Genomic DNA, 18,763 nt, shown 5'->3' on the forward strand with positions numbered 1-18,763 from the left:
GTGGTTTATTTGAACATGTGAGTCAGCCAGTCCCTGTGGGCCACAGCTGGAGAAAGCACAGCGCCCCACCCTGCAGCACCAGCGTCATATGTGGTTGCGACTCCCCAAACCTCCTCCTCCTCCTCCTCTTTAAACTCAACCAAACTCTGCTAATTTATGCGTGCTGGCCTCCCCCTCTCCCCTCCCCTTTTTACTTCAGGATGTATTGTCCTCCTCCACTCAGTTAAGTTTCAAAAACGGAGCCTCTCACTTACAGAACTGTGGTGGAACTAGAGAGGCAGCTACTGGAGAGCTGTTGTTGGCAGTCAGATGCGTGTTTGTGGTGAGTGTATTTTTATGTTTGCACTGGAATGTGGTCCTTTGGTTAGAGCTGGTAGCTCTCAATAGATTAATTGGGGGAAATTTTTTTTTTTTTTAAAAGGCTTGTCTCCAAAGACATGTTGCTTTTATTTGATCTTACTCTGGAATTTGTGTTGATTTTCACACAGTATAAATAAATGATGAAACATTACTAGAGCTACCCTCTCTAGGACATCTCCAGTTGTCATTATGTTTATCATATAAGCTTAAAAACCTACAGTGACATTTGATTTAAAGTATTTTTTTACAAGATTTTAATAGAAAATGTCTTTAAAGTGAGCACATCAGACAGGATAGGAACTTTTTTTTGGTGATTTTGCTTATAAACTGTCTCATTGGGCAGAAAATGTTGCTTTGCCACATCTGTCCAGATGTAATGTTTTCTAAAACACAGATTCTAGTCACTCATCTCATTTTTTTTTTGTGCCCACTCATCTTCTCACACTGATTTCTGAAGACCTACAAGTATCATCTGACCCTCAGGATAAATTAAATTATTTGTGACCCTGCTCTGGTTGCCTAAATGGGTTAGGCAGGACAGAGGAAGTGTAAAAACACTCATTAGACACTCTGAGCCCCGAGGGCACGTGGATCTTTTGTCTGCCTATGAGATGCTCTTTGCCTGAGAAATGTGACACCACACTCTTCTTTTCAAGCCTCTGTGGTTGATGTCTCATGCTGCAGTTTTGGCTCAGACACTGTTAATTCTAGGACAAATTTGTGGCACACTGGAATACTTTCGCAGAACTCTTATTTTTGCAAGAATCCTCAGCCTTGAGTGTTTATTTGAATCGCTTTGTTCTTCTATATGATTTAGCTGCGTTTACGTTCATGTGTAACAGGGATGTAAACACCATATCTAATAATCTCTCAGGGCGCTGTAACATCATGTGGCAGTGTTACAATGGACTGTTTATGTGGATCGGTGGCAGTCGGAGGCAGAAGAGCGACTGCAGCCAGGCACAGTGCAGAGCTTCTCAGCCTTGTTGCTCGACTATATGAAAAGCAGCCAGATTTTCAGGGCCATATTCGCCCCGGGGGCATGTCATTTACCAAATGAATGGGCCTATTTTCTGGACAGTTGAGCCAGTCACGGTCTATCATGAGCTGAGACAAGTGAGCCTACAGTACTACTTTTCAGTGCACGGGACTGTTTTCAGCAACCACATTTGCATACGTTCAGGCAACAGCATGGGTGAAGCATAATAATAATAACGCATGAAACTGTTTATGATCACACTGGGTGGTTATTACTGACACACAGCTTGTGTTTGTCTGTCTAGTCAACTCATGACTAGTTGTGATGACGAGTTATCCTCCTACATGCTGACCTGTAATCCTGCTGTATTAAAAAAATATTCTTGTATAGATCTGGTTTTTAAATAAGTCTCACTTGACTATTATAGCTGCATGACATGTTTTCATGCACCAAGTGGCTTAACATGAATACTGGAAACTATGTAGGCACAATTCTGTGCAGCTCAAGAAAGCAATACAATGCTGCAAATGCACTCTACAGTGCAGGCAAAATGGAAACATTCCCAGGGGATTCAAAAGGCTGTTGGTCTGCTACTCATCAGTGCAATACAGTGTGTTTGCCCTTTATTAGCCTGATAAAGACAAATATACATTTCAGCTCATTTTTACAGACTTAATCAATTAGGGTGACACACAAGATCACATCTGTAGCTATAAGGTATTACTTCTCTTCACCTCAGTGGAGCTTCTTTAGCATATATCACCCTTTTATCCTTTCTTTTCCCCATTCACACTGTCATTTCCTAAACAGGCAGCTGTTTTTAGCGTAAAACACTCCCCACGCTCCCCACAGGTCAGCACAAATTGGCAACAAGCAGATGGACATAATGGAGGATTTAGCAGCTAAAGGGGTTTCATCACCTCAAGAGGCCAAAACAAAGCTAGAACGGGAGTGAGAGACCAACAGATAGACAGACTCACAATTAACATTTACGTTGTGGTCTGCTAACTTCCTATCAGGTGTGAAGTATGTCACTGTTTTGTTTACAGCTTGTCTTCCCATGGCAACATTTCATTAAACCAAATTGTGTATTTGACTTTCTGTCCAGATCAGATCTGAGCAGCTGCTAAATACTAAGTGCTGCAGCTAATCATAATTCTTCAGAGACACATGGAGTGATGGTGCGACAGGCTTCTGCATTTTCCCATCAAAGAAGTAGTAGAAGGAGCCTCAATAATTCCAGTGTCTAAACTGGCACATTGGTCCGCTATTTGTTTAGATACTAAGTTATTGCAGTGACAAGGAAACACTATGATTCTTTGTTAACCTCAGAAAAAATACAGGGATTTGTCTTCTTCCCACACACCATTCAGATTTACAATTGCAGGAAACTAAAAGGGGGTAAGATCCAAGTGCATGCTCTCCGTCTCAGGACTCATCTGACTGACTGACTCTGCTTCTTGTGATTTACGGTGGATTGAACTGTGGCCTCTTAAGTCAAGTCGTGAGAGCGTCTGAGCTGCGTCACAAAGTGCCTCTTGTGGCCTGAGGAGGTGGAAGAGGTCACGGGCAGGAAGACTGCAAGCTGCTGAAGACAGAGGCAATATCACAGCTTGATGCTTTTTTACTCTCCTGGTGCTTTATCTCTCTGTTTCCTGGATGTTTGTGTTGCTGGTCACAGCCCTAAAGCTTAAAACAATGGCTTATCATGACAGTGGTCAGTCGGCCTGCTGTTTGGCATCTTGCTCAACCTCTGTGGGGTGTCGTCTTCCTCTTCTGTTCCTTGGTCTGAGTTAAACATCTCCTTATCTCTTGCAGGATGGCTCGGTGGGGAACCTTCACGACCTGGCTCAGGAGTACTCCCAGTATTACGGCACCTCCCTCAGTGACGTGTGTGAAAGGATGGAGGAGCTACGGAAACGCAAAGTAGTGCAAGACACAGAGATGGTAAACAAACTAATCAGTCTTTATTTACTGGCAGCTTAGAGCTTAGATCAGCACTGAATTTTGAGGTTATTTCTGCTGCTTTATTGCAAATTCTATCACGATGTAGTTTGCATACTTGTGGTTGATGACAAGATTTATGTCACTCTAATATGTGTCCATTCAGCAAGTTACAGCTGGAAGCTGGTTCCCTCAGAGCTAGTTGCTTTATGGAGCATTTGTCCTCATTGTCAGTTCTCTTTTAGATCAGAAACTTTTTTTTTAATCTGGAGAGTTGTGAACCTCTTCCGTACTTTTACAGTAGTTGCTGGCTTGCTGTTGTTCCAGCTTTGCAACTGGATGTAAAACTCTGGTGTTCTTTGAAAAGGCAGAGCGCTACCTGGAGCTGGTGGGCTAAATCAGCAGGGTGTATATGTTTTTGGAAAGGCCTCGATATATAACATTTTGTTTTGTATAAAAACAAAATCTGCACCTACACTGATGTGAGAGTTGTGTTGATTTTCTCATCTAATTAGATGAACATTCTGACACGACTGTGAAAGTCAGATATGTGCAGACACCAGTCAGTGAGACAGCGAGTGTAGAGATCACAACCAGGGACACATAACCGGTGTTATTCGGCCGGTTCAGTCAGACGATGATTATGTCTATTTTCAGTTTTGATGACACTATAATTTTCTCCTCCGCTTCCCCTGTGTGTGTGTGTGTGTATGTGTGTGTGTGTGTTTCAGGGAAAGGTTGAGTCAATGGCCACATCACTGCAGCTCCGCTCCCAGATCCAGGTGAGTGTCCAGCTCCTGAGTGTGTCAGAGCCCAGGAGAAAGGCCGCTTCCTGCTCTGTGCGTCAGCAGACAGGCTGATAAGAGGCAGTGGAATTGCATTGTCATGATTGTCCCGAGCAAAGTGGTAACGTTTGACTGACTGTGCTGCTGAAAAGTGGCCTTGAGGCTTATTATTCTAAATATTTGGGATTTTTGTTGCCACAAAATTACAAGATTAGTACAGACCGTTAATTCAGGGATAGGCTTTCTCTTCTACACATTTCAAAGTGTAAGGCATCATAATTTAATGAAGTGTACTGTACACTGCATCCATTTACACATGTTCATGTTTGTCATCTTCTTAAGGAATCGCTGGGCCTCAGCAGCACCACGTCAACCCCAGACACAGAGAGAAGGTATGTAGTTATTATTTATTTAAGTCACGTCACTCCTGGAAGCTGAGTCACGATTACTCCTCCTTTATTATCTCTGTTTCCTGGAGGCCTCCTCATACCAGGTCATATTTATAAAATATAACCTCTACACTTCCTTCCTTCCCTTCATTGTTTTTCTTTTGATGGATTAGTACGATTAGTCATACGTTTGTCATTGGAAAGCTGAGTAAGATGAAAGAGTTAATGGGACTGCAGCACATTGATTTGATTAGGTTTGTCAAAGAGACACGATGAGAAAAGCTGAGCCATATTCCTGTTGTCAGGATTTAATTATTACTGTGTGAGTAAGTCTGTCTTATTCAGAACCTGGATATGGGTCGGTGAGATTCACCGTGACTCATGGATTAACACACAACTTGCACTGCCCTCTAGTGGTATCAATACGTAATGACAAACTGACATTATGTTTACATTTGTAGAAGCCATATTCCTAATGACCCTAATTTGCATGGGGTTTATTTATGGCATTATTATTTAAGACCCTGTAGAATCTTTAGAGATGATTTTTAGAGCTACACAAAAGAAGAATGTTGAAGTATTTCAAATATTTTTGTCTCCCACATAGATTTGACTGAAGAATTTGGAAGAGGAGAGACGATGTTGATGTCTCTCTGTCCATTATAGTGCACTGCTTTCTATTAAATATGTGTGTATAAATAATCTAATGCGTATATTTATTCCAAGTAAAAACTATATTTATAATTTAACCTCTTCAACACACAACAAATGGCTGCTTCTCTTCAAAAAACACAACATCGCTAATTAGCAAAACATGCAAACACATTAATATCATTTGAATTTTTGATTAGAGAGCAGCCCCCAAGGCAAAGCAGAGTCTGATCTGTTTACCAGAAACAAATGTCAACAGAAAGTGAGACAGAAAAACACAACAAACCAGAGAGACAAAAAAGAGAGAGAGAGAGAGAGGGAGGGAGGGTGAAAGTGTGCGGGGAATGCAGAGGCCACGCTTGCGCTGCTGCTGCAAAACCCCAACTAGACAAGAAAAAGGCTTTATTGTTCCAGCGATGGCTGTGGAGCACTGACCTTTGTTCATCAGCCAAGAGCAGCCAGTCTGTTTCATCTGTTTTGACGAGTTTGATTTGCCTTTTTACGAGGATGCTGCTGTCATGAGGCACAGTGTGCTACTGTGACTTTTTTTTCTTTTGTAATATTTTTTTATTTAAATCCTGACGCAAGTTGAGGGGACAATAAAGATTCTGTAAGGGAAATGGTGGGATAGCAGAGACGATGAAGAAGATAACTTTGGATAGCAGGTATAGCTGTGTTCGAGGGCTTGAGATCCTCTTTTGTATTTCGTTTAGATGTAATTAAAGTTTCGATTGATTTTTTAGGTTTCCTGTGCACAAATCCAGCTCAGAGGATGGATCAGGAGGTAAGCTGAGCTTTTATTGGATTTCTGTATTTTTTTATTTTTTTATTTTTTTTAAATTTGATGATATCAAAAACAGCGTCGAGAAAATTTAGAGCATTATTTTCAACATTGTAGTTTCATTATGTGGTGTTACCGTTTTAGATTTTGTGGTTTGTCTGCATGTGTGTGATAGGAAAGTGGGACGGAAAGAAAAAGAGCAAGTCTTTTTGGCATAGTTTCCGAAAGTCACAGAGGGGAGTGATGCGTCAGATTTCTAAAGGTACATCAGGTAAGCCCGCAAAGATTATATTTCATTCATTCATTCATTTTATTCATCAACACGTCATTTTGACCTTCAGACGTTTTCTTTAGAAAAACTTTTTTCACATGACATTTCGGCTTTTTTAGGCGATGATGTTGGTTTTGTGGCCAGTGAAATTACCATGAGTGACGAAGAGCGTATTCAGCTGATGATGATGGTGAAGGAGAACATGATCTCTATTGAAGAAGCCCTGGCGCGGGTAGGCATACTCAAAGACCTGCCTTTACATATCAGATGTGAAAGACTGCTGTAAAAAGGACCTGTCTTTGGGAACAAAGAAAACAATTTGTTTAATGAATTCCAAGAGTGAATTCCATCATGAAAACAATGAAATAACGTTTTATAAAGTATGATATATGTATCTTTTCAGGAATAAATGTCACTTCACCACATGCTAGATTAGAGACAGTGGACTTTAGGTATCAGTAACTAACAGGCTTCTCTGTTTTGCAGTTGAAGGAGTTTGAGATACAAAACAGACACATGTGTAAGTCTGATCTCTCGGAGTGGACCGATCCCTCCAGTCCCAACACAAATGAGTCGCTCAGCTGCAACGTAAGTCTCAAAAACCCTGAGGGCATCTTAGCTGGTTTTTTTAATGCTGAATCACTACTTCAGGCAGCATGATGCGGTGCATGATGGTCTCTGGTTTACCAGTGCCAAGGCTGCTGAGCTGTTGACAGTGCCTCTCTCTTTCGCTCTGTCCCTGTCCCGGCGATGAACCGGGGCCCCTCCAAAGCCCTGCAGCTCAGGGCCCTCTCCCAACTGCAGGGCGCTGGATGGACTTCTATTCATTGCTGTCAAAGTGCTAACCCCCTATTGTGCTGTAGTGAGCGGGTGGATTCAGCACAGGGCCCTGTTATGCAGGCAGCAGCTCTTTTATGCATGGGTGGGGTGATTATGGGGCTCAGGCTCAAGGCACATTTTTCAGATTTGTCTGGATGGCCTGACTCTTTCTCTTCACTGTGTGTGTGATCACCTCACTTTTTTCTTTTTTTTGTATATTTCTGTGATGTACATCATTCTTCTTCTGTCGCATGCAAAGCTCTCTTTTTTGTCTTCTTGAGATGTATTTTAGGATACGCATGCTGCACATGTTTTGGTCAACAGCTCAATTGTCAGAATGTACCTCTGACATTTTAAAAGATGGTTGAGGTAGCTAGCTTTTCATTTTTCCCACATATAAAAAGCGCCTTCACATCTGTTGTGAGCACACAGGTTTGCATGAGCCTCAGAGTCATCGCTGTGGTTTCCTACCACATATGTATATTAAGTTACAGCAGCATCCACAGCAGACACTTCAAAAGAAAAAAACGGCAGCTGCTTTCACCTGTTAACTCTCACGGTGTTGTTTATCTGTCACGCTCTCTAGTGAGACTAAATGTTTTCTCTCCTATTAGCCCTGTGACCTGTCAGACAATGAACTGGAGGAGTCTGCAACCTTCAGGAGGCTCCATAAACTGGTCAACTCCACCCGGAAAGTAAAGAAGAAGCTGATCAGAATAGATGAGTCTAAGAGAACTGGAGCAGAGGGTACACTCTATCACTCTAACACTATCAGACAATGTTTAACAGAGGCACACCTAGAAGTAGCAGCCATCTTGTTTGTGGTTCTGTGTGGAAAAATGTACAAAATGAGATCCAGTTTATTGCAGATGGGTATTTTGCTGTGCATGAGTGATATCAATAAGATTAAGAAGTAATAACAGTTACAGCTGCCTTTTATGGCACGTTAATCATCTCCTGTCTTTTCCTCACTCAGAGACAGATGGTTTCCCCTGTGGAGATCCCAGCATCTTTGTGTATTCAGATGTGCAGAAGAAGCCTTCAGCCTGTCCAGCAGACTCTCTAGCTGCAGCTCTACAGGAGCAGCTCACCTACGACAGGGACTCTGACAGCCTGACCACGTCCCCTTCCTCCAGCAGTCTGGACACGTGCAGCAGCCAGAAGATCTACCAGGCTTTCAGCAAATGTAGCGGGAGCCCTGTTCACCAAGAGACCAGCAGTGTAGCAGAGGAGGTGCGGGAGCCAGCCGAATGCAGCGGATCGTACTATTCTGAAACAGAAGGCTGCATCGATACCGAACCACAAATTGCACGATCGGTGACCGATGGAGAGCTGCGTCACCGGATCCTCAGCCCTCTCAGCCACCATGGGGTGAGTGCAGAGGATATGGAGTGTGCAAGAGTTCATCAGTGGTCGTAGTGGTTTTTTTATACCTGGTTTCATGTTTTGTTTTTCCACAGAGAGCCTGCAGCTTTGGAGGTTTCGACCTGACGAGCAGATCAGTGCACACAGGCATCTCTGACAACAACAACACTGTATGTGTTCTGTCTGAATTGCTGGATGCTCAGTGAGATCTGCTTGTTTACTTTTTTTGCTCTGTGTATGTAAATTAGAACAAAGATGGAGACGACGGTGTGAGAGATGGCGTTAGGTCTCCACCAGCATCACGTATTTCTCTGGGCAAAAAGGTCAAGTCTGTGAGGGAGACGATGAGAAAACACATATCCAAGAGATACCACTGTTCCCTCTCTGAGCAGGTATGCTTTTAACCTGTTCAACCGATGATGGAACAATTGTGAAGCATATAATAAGATAATAATTTTTTCATCCTCCACTGTTTTAGTCAAGCCCAGACCGTGTATCCAGCTGCCCTCACTCACCCCATACAGACTCTGACTCTTTGGAGAAACCCAAACTGAAGCCTGGAGGCTCTGTGGAGAGCCTGAGGAGTTCCCTTAGTGGCCAAAGCTCTATGAGTAAGTCCGTGTGTTCACAGAGTTCACAGGTGTACGTGCAGATAATCCTCACTGTTTGTCTTAACTTAGCCTTGAAACACCAGATTTCTGTTGTTTATCACACTTGTCGCCTTTGAGATAGTCTAAACGTTCCGGTCTCTCAGAAAACTGCGACATCTGGCACTCTCTTCTTTTGTGGTTTGCGTAGGTGGTCAGACAGTGGGCACGACCGACTCCTCCAACAGCAACAGAGAGAGTGTGAAGTCTGAGGACGGAGAGGAAGACGAGCTGCCGTACCGAGGACCCTTCTGTGGACGTGCTCTCGTTCATACCGACTTCACCCCAAGCCCCTATGACACAGACTCCCTCAAGCTGAAGGTAAAGTGTGGTCAGACCACCTAATGCATGGGATTGTAGCACTTAGAGGAAGTCAAGCATCACTTGTTGTTGTTTTGCAGAGTGGAGATGTCATTGATATCATCAGTAAGCCTCCGATGGGGACGTGGATGGGGATGCTCAATGGTAAAGTTGGCACCTTTAAGTTCATCTACGTGGACGTTCTGAATGAGGAGCAGGTGAAGCCCAAAAAGACACGCAGGAGGAGGAAGGCCCGGCAACCCAAACCCACCTCAGTGGAGGAGCTGCTGGATCGTATCAACCTTAAAGTAAAGCTCTCAAAACACAGATGAATCCTTCTCTTAGGCCTTTTATGGATTTGTTTGTTTAACATTTGTCTTCTCTTCTCTCCACAGGAGCATCTTCCCACCTTCCTCTTCAACGGCTACGAGGACCTGGACACATTCAAGTTGCTAGAGGAGGAGGATCTGGACGAGCTGAACATCAGAGACCCTCAACACAGAGCTGTTCTGCTCACCGCTGTGGAGCTGCTGCAAGAGTATGACGGTGGGTCAGCTAAACCGCAGCCCCCCCCTAAAAAAAAATCCCCTTTAGTGTCAGTAACGTTACAAACGGCAGTTTTCTGTTCGAGACCTAAACGCGACATCGTGCCTTACAGGAAGCAGCGACCCTGAGCGAGGCTGCCAGTCTGGAGGTTCACAGGAGAAGCTGCTGCTGGACAGGCGCGGCCTCTTGGGAGACTCACCGCGGGACTCAGGCTGCTACGAGAGCAACGAGAACCTGGAGAACGGTAATGACAGCCTGACACGCCTGTGAGCACTGTCCTCTTCTTCAGCCCTCCTCTGCCTCATCCTTCTCATGTCTGGTGTGGTCTCCAGTCCTTCTCGATGCTCGAGCATTCCAAACCACCAAATTCATGCTTTTCTGGAAAGACTCTGCTATCGTCACATCTACTTCCTGCACTCTGTTCTTTTGTGTTTTTTTTTTCTTCAACGCAGTCATACTTTCACCTGTTTTGCGGTCACGTCTGTTTGTTCGGTGCTTTTTGAGAGTTAACATTACTTGCCTTTCTTTAATCCTTAATTATTACTGGATTAGAAGTTAATGTTAAACTGAGCAGTGACTTTTTTTAACACTCTCAAACAATCTAAATGTGGAGCAGCTCGTAGGTCTACTCACACATAGATCTGTAGACTTGTGTGGTGGTTTTTGCGTGACTGTTAAACCGACGTGTGACAAGAGTGTTTAAACAAACTCTAGACTTAAAACCTTCTGCTTGCTTTATTCATAGCTATATCTTGCTTACTGTGGTAATCTGGTTTGGCTTAAGTCTACAAATGGTTGTGCTGACTGTAAATGAGGGCTCTGAATGTCAAACAGTCACGTGGTTGGAGAACGTGGTGTCAGATCAGCCACACTTGTACAGTGTATTTCTGCTGTTTGTGTGTATATTTTTTTAGTCCAGTAAAATATAATGTTGCACAATATTTTATCATGTGCCTAAAAACTGCGCAATGCAGAAAGAAGAATTAAACTATTTACTTAATAATAATAATGATAATAATACTGGTTAAAATGTGGAATTTTGTATAAGTGTAAATGCACTAAAATGCAGAGGACGTACTTTAAAATGTTTTAACACGGTCAAAGTTGAAGCCACATCTGACTGAAGCGTGGCTGCTTTAGAATCTCAGCATTTTCTGAAGTGTGCTTCTGTCATGGTTGAGCGTGAGGAATAAATTGTTCCATGCTTTACCACACTTGACTGCTTGCTTCTTTCACTCATCATCCATCGTAGCACACGTGTAGATTCTTCTTTCTTCACCCTGCCTGTTCTGTTTAATACTTGACTGGCGGCTGCATGATGTGCACACACTTGTTTTATTTCAGGAAGGGACAAAAAGACACCCTCAACCATGAGCAGGTCTTCATCTGGTTTTGAGTCCAGCCACCTCCCGTCCCCAGAGTTCCCCGTCCTCCCCCTGCCCCTGACCTCCACCAGCCCCAGTAAGATTTCACAGCAAAGTAAACCCACATGTCTACCCTCGCCTGCCCCCCCTAAGAACAGCTTAAGACTGCCAAGCCCAGCAAGAGATCATATTCCCATTCATCGGAGCCACAGCTGCGTGGAGTTGCGAAGAAACGCAGCGACGTCACATCAGCTGCGGCGCTGCTCTTCCCTGACGGTCCACCACAGACGGCAGAAGAGAAAAACCCTCGACCCCAAACACTGGAATCTGACCCGTAACACAAAGAGCACACACGCCATCATGGTCCCATCCGTGCAGTCTTCAGACAAAGATGCTCCTAAGCGGGCAGAGAACACACAGATCACACACGCCAAGCTTCCACCCACAGTCCTTACACCTCCATCACCAAACCCACACCCAGAGCTCCCGCCAACAGAAACCACCACCTGCAGGCTCAGCTGCACAGATCACATCTCTGCAGAGGATAAGAAGAGTCGTTCAATTTCAGCCACTTCTGAAGCTCGCCGGCTCAAAATGAAAAGAAATCTGGGCTCTCAGACTGGAAGACAAACCCCTAATGTGACATAAGAGCCGGTTTCTAACAAGTTATCTGTACAGTATGGGGTCACTTTACAGCGGCAGGATAATGGCACTGAAGTTATAACTAGATTTTACTGCAGTGTGCCATAAACCACTTTGTAATCTGAGGTGGAGTTAAAACTGGAGTCACTTCTTTCAGCTGAATCCAGGCTGATCAGATGCCAACGGTTACGCAAGCAGCAGTGCTGGCGGAACAGTTCCTGCATTAATACATTACTCATTGTTGTTGACTTTAACTGTACATAAGAAAATATGAACTCTATATTAGTGACTGAAAAGGTATGAAGGTTCTGTGGATTGTACACTTGTTTTTATTAGCAGCACCTCAGTCAAATGTCTATATATATACAATTATTATGCATTAGCAGCTACAGAGGAACAGGCTCACACATAACTTAATTATAAAACTTTTGTAGAACATGTTTCTAATACTTAAATTAATAAAAGTGTCTTTTATGTTATTGTAAAAATGCTGTTTCATTCTGTCCTGTGTTCATAAGGCTTTATCTTCAGGATCTGTTCACAGTTTCGCCTGTGGACGCCTTTCATGTAGGCACTGCCGGACCAGCCCCACAGCGTCCAGGGCAGTACCCCAGGCGAGGGTGACTCCCCAGCCCCCGTGGCCGTAGTTGTGCACCACAGCCACCTGGCGGCCGTTCAGCTGCACCGCCTCCCTCTCCACCCTCGGGTTCCTCCGGCTCGGCCTCAGCCCGACCCACTTGCTCAGGACTTTGGCTTTTCTGAGCGACGGCTCGAGCGCGCTGCAGCGCTCCAAGATGCTTTTAGTGTCTCCTTCGTCCACCTGCAGGCGCCAGTCTCCCTCCTGCCTCGTCCCACCTACGGTGACGCTGTGGATTCCGGGGTAGATGTAGGTCTTCCCGTCGCTGTCTCTGGTGAAGTGCTGCAGCCAAGGGGCCTCCAGTTTGAGGACCTGGCCTCGCACTGGGTACACATGGGGGTCACCCACCAATGTTTTGGAGCCCAGACCTGAGCAGTTGACAATGATGTCAAAGCTGCTGCTTAACTCCTGTAGACTGTTGATTCTTTTCTGTTCCACCTGGCCTCCAGCCTTCATGAACCTTTAGAACACAAAGAGTTTACACTGTAGGAGTATGATAATAATTATCATGACAAAGAGCATTTAATAGTGGAGGATGAACCTCTTCTTGAGCCACGGCAGGTAACTGGAGCATTCACACTTTATGGTGGTGAACACCTGGCCAAATTTATGATCTGGAAAACGTTTCAGCTCTTCGTCGGCCATTTGTCGAAAACCAATCACCAAATCCGACCAGAAGGGCTTCTTATTGGCTGGAACATCTTTGAAAATCTGCCAGCTGGAAGACGGATCATAAAGAAATCTGTGAGTGCAAAGATAGTCCGGCTGCCTCCCTTTTTACAGATCTATACAACAACTGTTACCCTGTGCTTAGAAATACTCCGGCTTCAGGTGAGTGTTCAGACTGAGCAATGGCCAGCAGGTGATCAAAGCTGTCCTTGAACCAGCGCCTTTGTCTTTCCAAGGGGATATCTGATGGAGAAATACAGTAACATCTGTCGTCAAAAAGTTAGAAAACAAATGTATATGCATGTTTATTTATGCAGCACTGTTTCTGAGACGGTGATAGTTACATACCTGGAAACTCTGCAGCAAACAGGATCCCAGCTGCTCCATCACTGGTGGTGTCCGGGCTAAAACGTTCAGCCAGCAGAGTGACAGAGCAGGAGGGAAGCACCTCAGCGATGCAGACCGCAGTGGAGAATCCGATCACACCAGCTCCCACCACCGCGACCCGGACGGGTTCCATCCTGGTTCTGAAACTGGAGGTAAACACCTACACTGACTGCACAGTCCAAGGAACACAAAGCTACACCTGGGTTCAAACACCTGGTCCAGTAAACAGGACAACAGTAAGAGGATGATTTCTGTTCTACAATACAGAAATTATATTCAGAAGTATAAAAAGATGCAAACTAATCTTGCATTAGACTAACCTTTTGTGTATTATTACAGGTTAATAAGGCCCCGTTCACACTGGGGAAAAAAATGTGGCTTAAGCAGGATTTGGCCGCATCCAGATCAATCCAGATGTGTTTTTTTCCGAGTGTGAACACCTCCAATCCGGCTGAATCCAGTTTGATTTCAAGCCGGCTAGATCCACCCTCGAGAGGTGGATCTAGCCGGCTTGGCTCAAATGTGGCTCAGGTGTGAACGCAAATGTAGCTAGCGAATCCGGCTAGCCACATTATTAGCCATATTACGAGGCGCCACCTAGTGGTTTGGAGAACAGCAAACACGCTGGATGAAGCCGGATTGAGTGCGGACACAACTGTGTGCTAGCCAGATTTGAAAATAGGTCTGAACGCATCCAGCTTAAAGGCTGTCTGGGCTCAATCCTACTCTAGCTGGAATGACTTTCTCCAGTGTGAACGGGGCCTTAGTGCAATTTAAGCTGTAAAATAAAAAGTCCAATATGTCTGCCTGTGTACCTGCTTCATTATTATTATTATTAAAAATGATAAATTGATTAATTAGAACTGTTTTTCTTGATTATATATTTCATTAAGGCTAATTTCTTTACACTATGGACGATTCTTGTGTTATTGGCAGACAACATGGGAACTACACACTAAATGCATTAGCTACTTTTTGCTGCCTGCTGACGAGTCTGACCGTGGGACAGTGCATGTGGTCCTGGGAGGACTGTTACACAATGTTTTCGAACCAAAATGCACCGATATGTGAGCAGCTGTACAGCTGACAGTGTGTTGTAACAAGGCAAAACGCAGTCAAGGTGTATTCATTCACCTACCTGTAAAAAAAAAAATAATCAGTATCTCAATATCTTCAAACCGCACAGTGGACTCGGACATACCGCTTCATTTCACCACAGCACCTCAGCAGGGACGTGCAGGTCCTCAACAGTGTGTCCTAGGCTAATTCAGCCGTATTTAAAAATTAAAATGAAATGAAAACATGTAAGAACAGGTCATTAGATGCGTGTTTTATGCGGTAAATTGTTACTGTCGATCTACAAATCAGCTGATCATACGTAACCTGTTATGTGATTGGCCCGTGTCTCTTTAAGAGGACCAGGCGGCGTGTGTGTGTGTGCAGGCCATTCATATCACATTTCGCCAGTACTTTACGTCATACGCCGCAGAAAACGCCGTTTCACGTCATACGTCGTACGGCGTTTTCTAATATTCTAATGATCTCCGCCCCATAACTCGCTCAGCCACTAGTTCAGTCTGTATCAGCCTGTCAGCAGAGAAGAAGGACGGACCGCACTGACCCAGCACCGACCTCCTTTGCTGTATCAGTTCGGTCCACATAACTACAGGATTATTCTGAATGTAATATTACAACAAATACAACCAATTCCTCACCCACTCCTTTTTGTTTGAAGTTCTAACAACCTGTTTTGCGGCATTTCAGACAGAGAGAGAGATTAGGAGATTAGGAGTAAGTAGAACAAATGTTATTGTCAACATAATTCAGTTTATTTCTTTCATGAGAAATGAAAGTTTTGCATGAGTCAGACCGAAGTGATGCAGCAAAGGGTCCGTGTATCTTTTGGTATTTGGATTTTTTTTTTCTTCAAAGGTTGATATTAAAAAATAAAAAACGAGCGCTTATTTGAGTTTCGTTTTAAAATACACAAATCAAAAGTGAAATACGAGGCATTTCACTTTTTTGGTGGGTCTGAATGGAGTTGCCGAAATGTAAAAAAAAAATACTTTGAATTTCTTTCTTTACAAAGCGTAATGAAATACATATTCATGAAGAGACAGAAACGAAAAACAACCGTTTTTCTGTGTGTGTTTTTTTTTTAATTCAGAGACCGGAAGTTGTCATTGTTTTCTTCTTCTTGTATTTAATGTAGACCTGCCTGCTACTGGCTGGAGCATTGTCGCCACCTACCGTTGTTTATTTATAACAATCTCGCGTTTAAGCGAACTGTAGCTTCTTACAGCAACGCGTGTGTCGACACTACCCTTGACCGTCATGGACCAGTACGTTGTCTTCCGAAACAATAAAAGAGTGTTTCTCAGGTAGGAAGACATGACTGGAGAAAAACTCAGTCGCATATTTCAGGTATTAAGGTTAAGCGTTAAGGTTAGCCATGGTTGCTAACATATGTTAGCAACCATGGCTAACCATGGATACATACTGCTTTCCACTATGTATCAGATCTGCTCTAATTTCACATGGAAAGTGGACTTTAAGAAGATAATGTAGTAGTGAATTAGATATATTCACAGAGATAGGCATGGTTATAAACACTTATCATTATTATGTAATTTGTGCATTTTTACAGGTCTCAACTCGTAGTCTCTACTTGACCGATGACACAAATGTGGCCTTGTTTCCTGGATCATCTGGTGTTTTCAGCTCACTGGACCTTAATTCAGGAACTCACTATGAGGTTCATGGTGAGACAGAGGAGACCTCAGCGAGTTCAAATACCATGAGCCCACGGTTTTCCTTTATGAGAGGGCCTGCGGGTGCTGCTAGTTCAACTTTACAGCAAACTGCTCATGCACCCCTCTAAGAGCCACTGTTTCTAAAATATTTCAACATTTCAAGGCCCAGAGGACAGTAGCCTATCATCCTGTTAGCTAACCCTAACTCAGGTTTGCTAAAATGTTGTTAGTCATATGTCAAAATATATTTGCATATTCATAGTATAGAAGTTTGCATCACTCTTGACCCTTTCTGTCAGTGCAGTTTTTAATCGTTGTCGGCTATAACATGAAGAATAATCAATGCGTGATTTCAATTATTTTATTATATATATTTTTCCAGATCGGTGTTACTTGCTGAGGTGGTGGGAGGTTGAGTCCCAGCAGAATGGTTGTTGTCCGGTTTTTAGAGTGTGAGGCTATACTCTTCAGGGGATCATTGGAAAAGTGCAAGATGCCGTTGGAAGTCATGACCCCATTGTATTGACTGATGCACATGGGAATGCAATTTTAGAATCAGAAGGCACAACAGGTAATTTTTGTTTTGTTTTCATTTCATCTACTTTTATTTACTCATTGTTAAGTCATACTGATTTCCTTTCCCACCCCATTTCAAAGGGTCAACCTACTGGAAACAAAATGCACAAAAGATTCTTGCTGTAAAATTCATGTTTATTTTGTTATTTAGTTATAGGTTATCAGTTTATTTCTTCTCTGTTCTTCCTGTGTGTTCTCTTCTTCCTCTTTCTCTGCTCCTCCTGTCGTCCCTTCTGTTCCTCCTCCCTCCTGCTCTCTGATCCTCGGTCCTTCCCTCTCTCCTCCTCTAGTCTCCTCCTAGTTTCTTCCTCCTTCCTGATTGTTCTCACCTGTGTCTCGTCTCAGCCCCTATTTAAGTCTCATGCTCCCCTTTGTCAGTTCATTGTTTGTCACTCCCCGTGCCGTGTTATTCGTCTTACCTGGCTTTCTTCCGTCCTGTCGTCCTCTGTACTCCTCCCGTCCTCCCGTCCTCCCCTGGATTAGATCTCCTTGGTTTGTTGGTTTTTGATTTCCTTTTCTCTTGAACTTTTTAGTTGTTCTGGACTGAGTTTAGTTTAGTTTCTTGTGCCCTGGACTGTTTTTGGCTTTCATTAAAGCTCACCTTTCGTTTAACTTTACTTTTGTCTGCATTTGGGTCCAAAAATTAGCCGATCGGGACCTGTCCATTATTACTAATGTATGGACAGCAGCTTCTATAATGCTTGCTAAAAAAACATTTTATTTATTCCAATGTAAAACAAAAGGTTAGGCCTCCACCTCACAACCACTTCCAAAGTTACACGCTACACCACTACTAATACAACCTGTTCATATCTGTTGTATTTGTACTGTTACAGTGGAAAATATGATGATGTTGCTGGCATTGGAGATGTCACTGAGAAAGTCGAAGAGCTTGTACTAGCAGCACAGAGCCTACCAGATGTCACTGTAGCAATCAGGGAGCTCACCAGTCTTGCTACCTCTCAAGTCATCCTAGAGTCATCCTGACGCCCTCCCAGCTGCTGGTCATCAAGCAAGGATTCTGCTGTGTCGTCTGTATGAGTATTTCTGTCTCCTCTTTCCCCCATTCCTTTCTTAATCCTTAAGAGTATTCTTTTCAGTCAGACCAGTGTTTTTACCTTGACTCAAGGTAAAAAACACTGGTCTGACTGAAAAGAATACTCTTATAGTTAAAAAGGTGAAAACCTTTAATTTCCCCTTATAATTACATCCTCTTTGTTCTTTAAGGCCCCATTCACACTGGAGAAAGTCATTCTAGAGTAGGATTGAGCCCAGACAGCCTTTAAGCTGGATGCGTTCAGTCCTATTTTCAAATCTGGCTAGCACACACTTGTGTCCGCACTCAATCCGGCTTCATCCAGCGTGTTTGCTGTCCTCCAAACCACTAGGTGGCGCCTCATAATATACAGAGTCCGTTCAAGCCGCGTTAGGACCGCTTGTGCGCATGCGTCGTGCGGTTTTTTGTCCCGTGTCACGCCCCGTGAACCGGAAGTAGCACGTCGCTAGCCGGATTCGCGAGCCACATTTGCGTTCACACCTGAGCCACATTTGAGCCAATCCGGCTAGATACACCTCTCGTGGGTGGATCTAGCCGGATTGAAATCAAACTGGATACTGCCGGATTTGAGGTGTTCACACTGAGAAAAAAAACATCTGGATAGGCCCGAATCCCGCTTTAGCCAGATTTTTTTCCCCCAGTGTGAACAGGGTAACACTTGGTGATTGCAGGAGACATGCATCTAGTGAAATTTCCCAGCTTGGGATGAATGAAGTATATTCTATTCATTTCATCGTCATTTTGTCTTTTAGGATTCATTGAGGAGCCAGTCTTCACAGACGTGATGCAATGGCAGATGACCTCTGAGCACTGTGCAAAATGTAGAGGGCGGACCACAGGC

The 18,763-nt window shown here is 43.8% G+C and overlaps 2 protein-coding genes and 1 long non-coding RNA gene across 7 annotated transcripts in view; 2 read left to right on the forward strand and 1 right to left on the reverse strand.

Annotated features, from left to right (window-relative positions):
• The window catches only part of LOC114427919 (SAM and SH3 domain-containing protein 1-like), a 36,614-nt gene extending 24,371 nt beyond the window's left edge, over positions 1 to 12,243 (forward strand). Inside the window, exons 2-18 of one of the 2 annotated variants that reach the window (XM_028396156.1) lie at positions 3,158 to 3,286; positions 4,015 to 4,065; positions 4,411 to 4,460; positions 5,852 to 5,892; positions 6,065 to 6,160; positions 6,280 to 6,392; positions 6,647 to 6,748; positions 7,594 to 7,726; positions 7,956 to 8,350; positions 8,440 to 8,514; positions 8,593 to 8,736; positions 8,823 to 8,955; positions 9,143 to 9,312; positions 9,393 to 9,599; positions 9,687 to 9,837; positions 9,950 to 10,081; positions 11,182 to 12,243. In XM_028396156.1, the coding sequence (XP_028251957.1) occupies positions 3,158 to 3,286; positions 4,015 to 4,065; positions 4,411 to 4,460; positions 5,852 to 5,892; positions 6,065 to 6,160; positions 6,280 to 6,392; positions 6,647 to 6,748; positions 7,594 to 7,726; positions 7,956 to 8,350; positions 8,440 to 8,514; positions 8,593 to 8,736; positions 8,823 to 8,955; positions 9,143 to 9,312; positions 9,393 to 9,599; positions 9,687 to 9,837; positions 9,950 to 10,081; positions 11,182 to 11,849 (2,790 nt within the window). In that variant the 3' untranslated portion in view covers positions 11,850 to 12,243. The remainder of the gene's footprint in view (positions 1 to 3,157; positions 3,287 to 4,014; positions 4,066 to 4,410; positions 4,461 to 5,851; positions 5,893 to 6,064; positions 6,161 to 6,279; positions 6,393 to 6,646; positions 6,749 to 7,593; positions 7,727 to 7,955; positions 8,351 to 8,439; positions 8,515 to 8,592; positions 8,737 to 8,822; positions 8,956 to 9,142; positions 9,313 to 9,392; positions 9,600 to 9,686; positions 9,838 to 9,949; positions 10,082 to 11,181) is intronic. The other variant, XM_028396157.1, reaches the window with a different exon arrangement.
• On the reverse strand, positions 12,191 to 14,966 carry ddo (D-aspartate oxidase). 4 transcript variants are annotated; one of them, XM_028396159.1, is made up of 6 exons: positions 14,920 to 14,966; positions 14,738 to 14,798; positions 13,498 to 13,682; positions 13,284 to 13,392; positions 13,022 to 13,198; positions 12,191 to 12,940 (listed from the first exon to the last, which is right to left on the reverse strand). In XM_028396159.1, the coding sequence occupies exons 2-6, from the start codon at positions 14,743 to 14,745 to the stop codon at positions 12,382 to 12,384; spliced, it is 1,038 nt and encodes a 345-aa protein (XP_028251960.1). In that variant the 5' UTR covers positions 14,746 to 14,798; positions 14,920 to 14,966; the 3' UTR covers positions 12,191 to 12,381. The 4 variants fall into 4 exon arrangements, with proteins under 4 accessions (XP_028251960.1, XP_028251962.1, XP_028251959.1 ...); XM_028396161.1 differs by having other exon boundaries at positions 14,675 to 14,798; positions 14,920 to 14,936; XM_028396158.1 differs by lacking the exon at positions 14,920 to 14,966 and having other exon boundaries at positions 14,738 to 14,909.
• A 757-nt stretch (positions 14,967 to 15,723) lies between these two features.
• LOC114427869 (uncharacterized) lies at positions 15,724 to 17,858 on the forward strand. The gene is made up of 4 exons (XR_003669481.1): positions 15,724 to 15,917; positions 16,184 to 16,298; positions 16,672 to 16,860; positions 17,702 to 17,858. It is a non-coding gene; the product is annotated as an uncharacterized LOC114427869 (long non-coding RNA).
• The last annotated feature ends 905 nt before the right edge of the window (positions 17,859 to 18,763 follow it).

This window comes from Parambassis ranga, chromosome 22, assembly GCF_900634625.1.
Source record: "Parambassis ranga chromosome 22, fParRan2.1, whole genome shotgun sequence".
Lineage (NCBI taxonomy): Eukaryota > Metazoa > Chordata > Actinopteri > Ambassidae > Parambassis > Parambassis ranga.

What these genes read in the sequence shown, in the direction of transcription:
- ddo (XM_028396159.1), bottom strand. An exon ending in GGAGTATTTCTAAGCACAGG is followed by an intron (nt 13,199 to 13,283) that starts GTAACAGTTGTT and finishes TCCGTCTTCCAG; the next exon opens with CTGGCAGATTTTCAAAGATG. An exon ending in CTGCCGTGGCTCAAGAAGAG is followed by an intron (nt 12,941 to 13,021) that starts GTTCATCCTCCA and finishes TGTGTTCTAAAG; the next exon opens with GTTCATGAAGGCTGGAGGCC.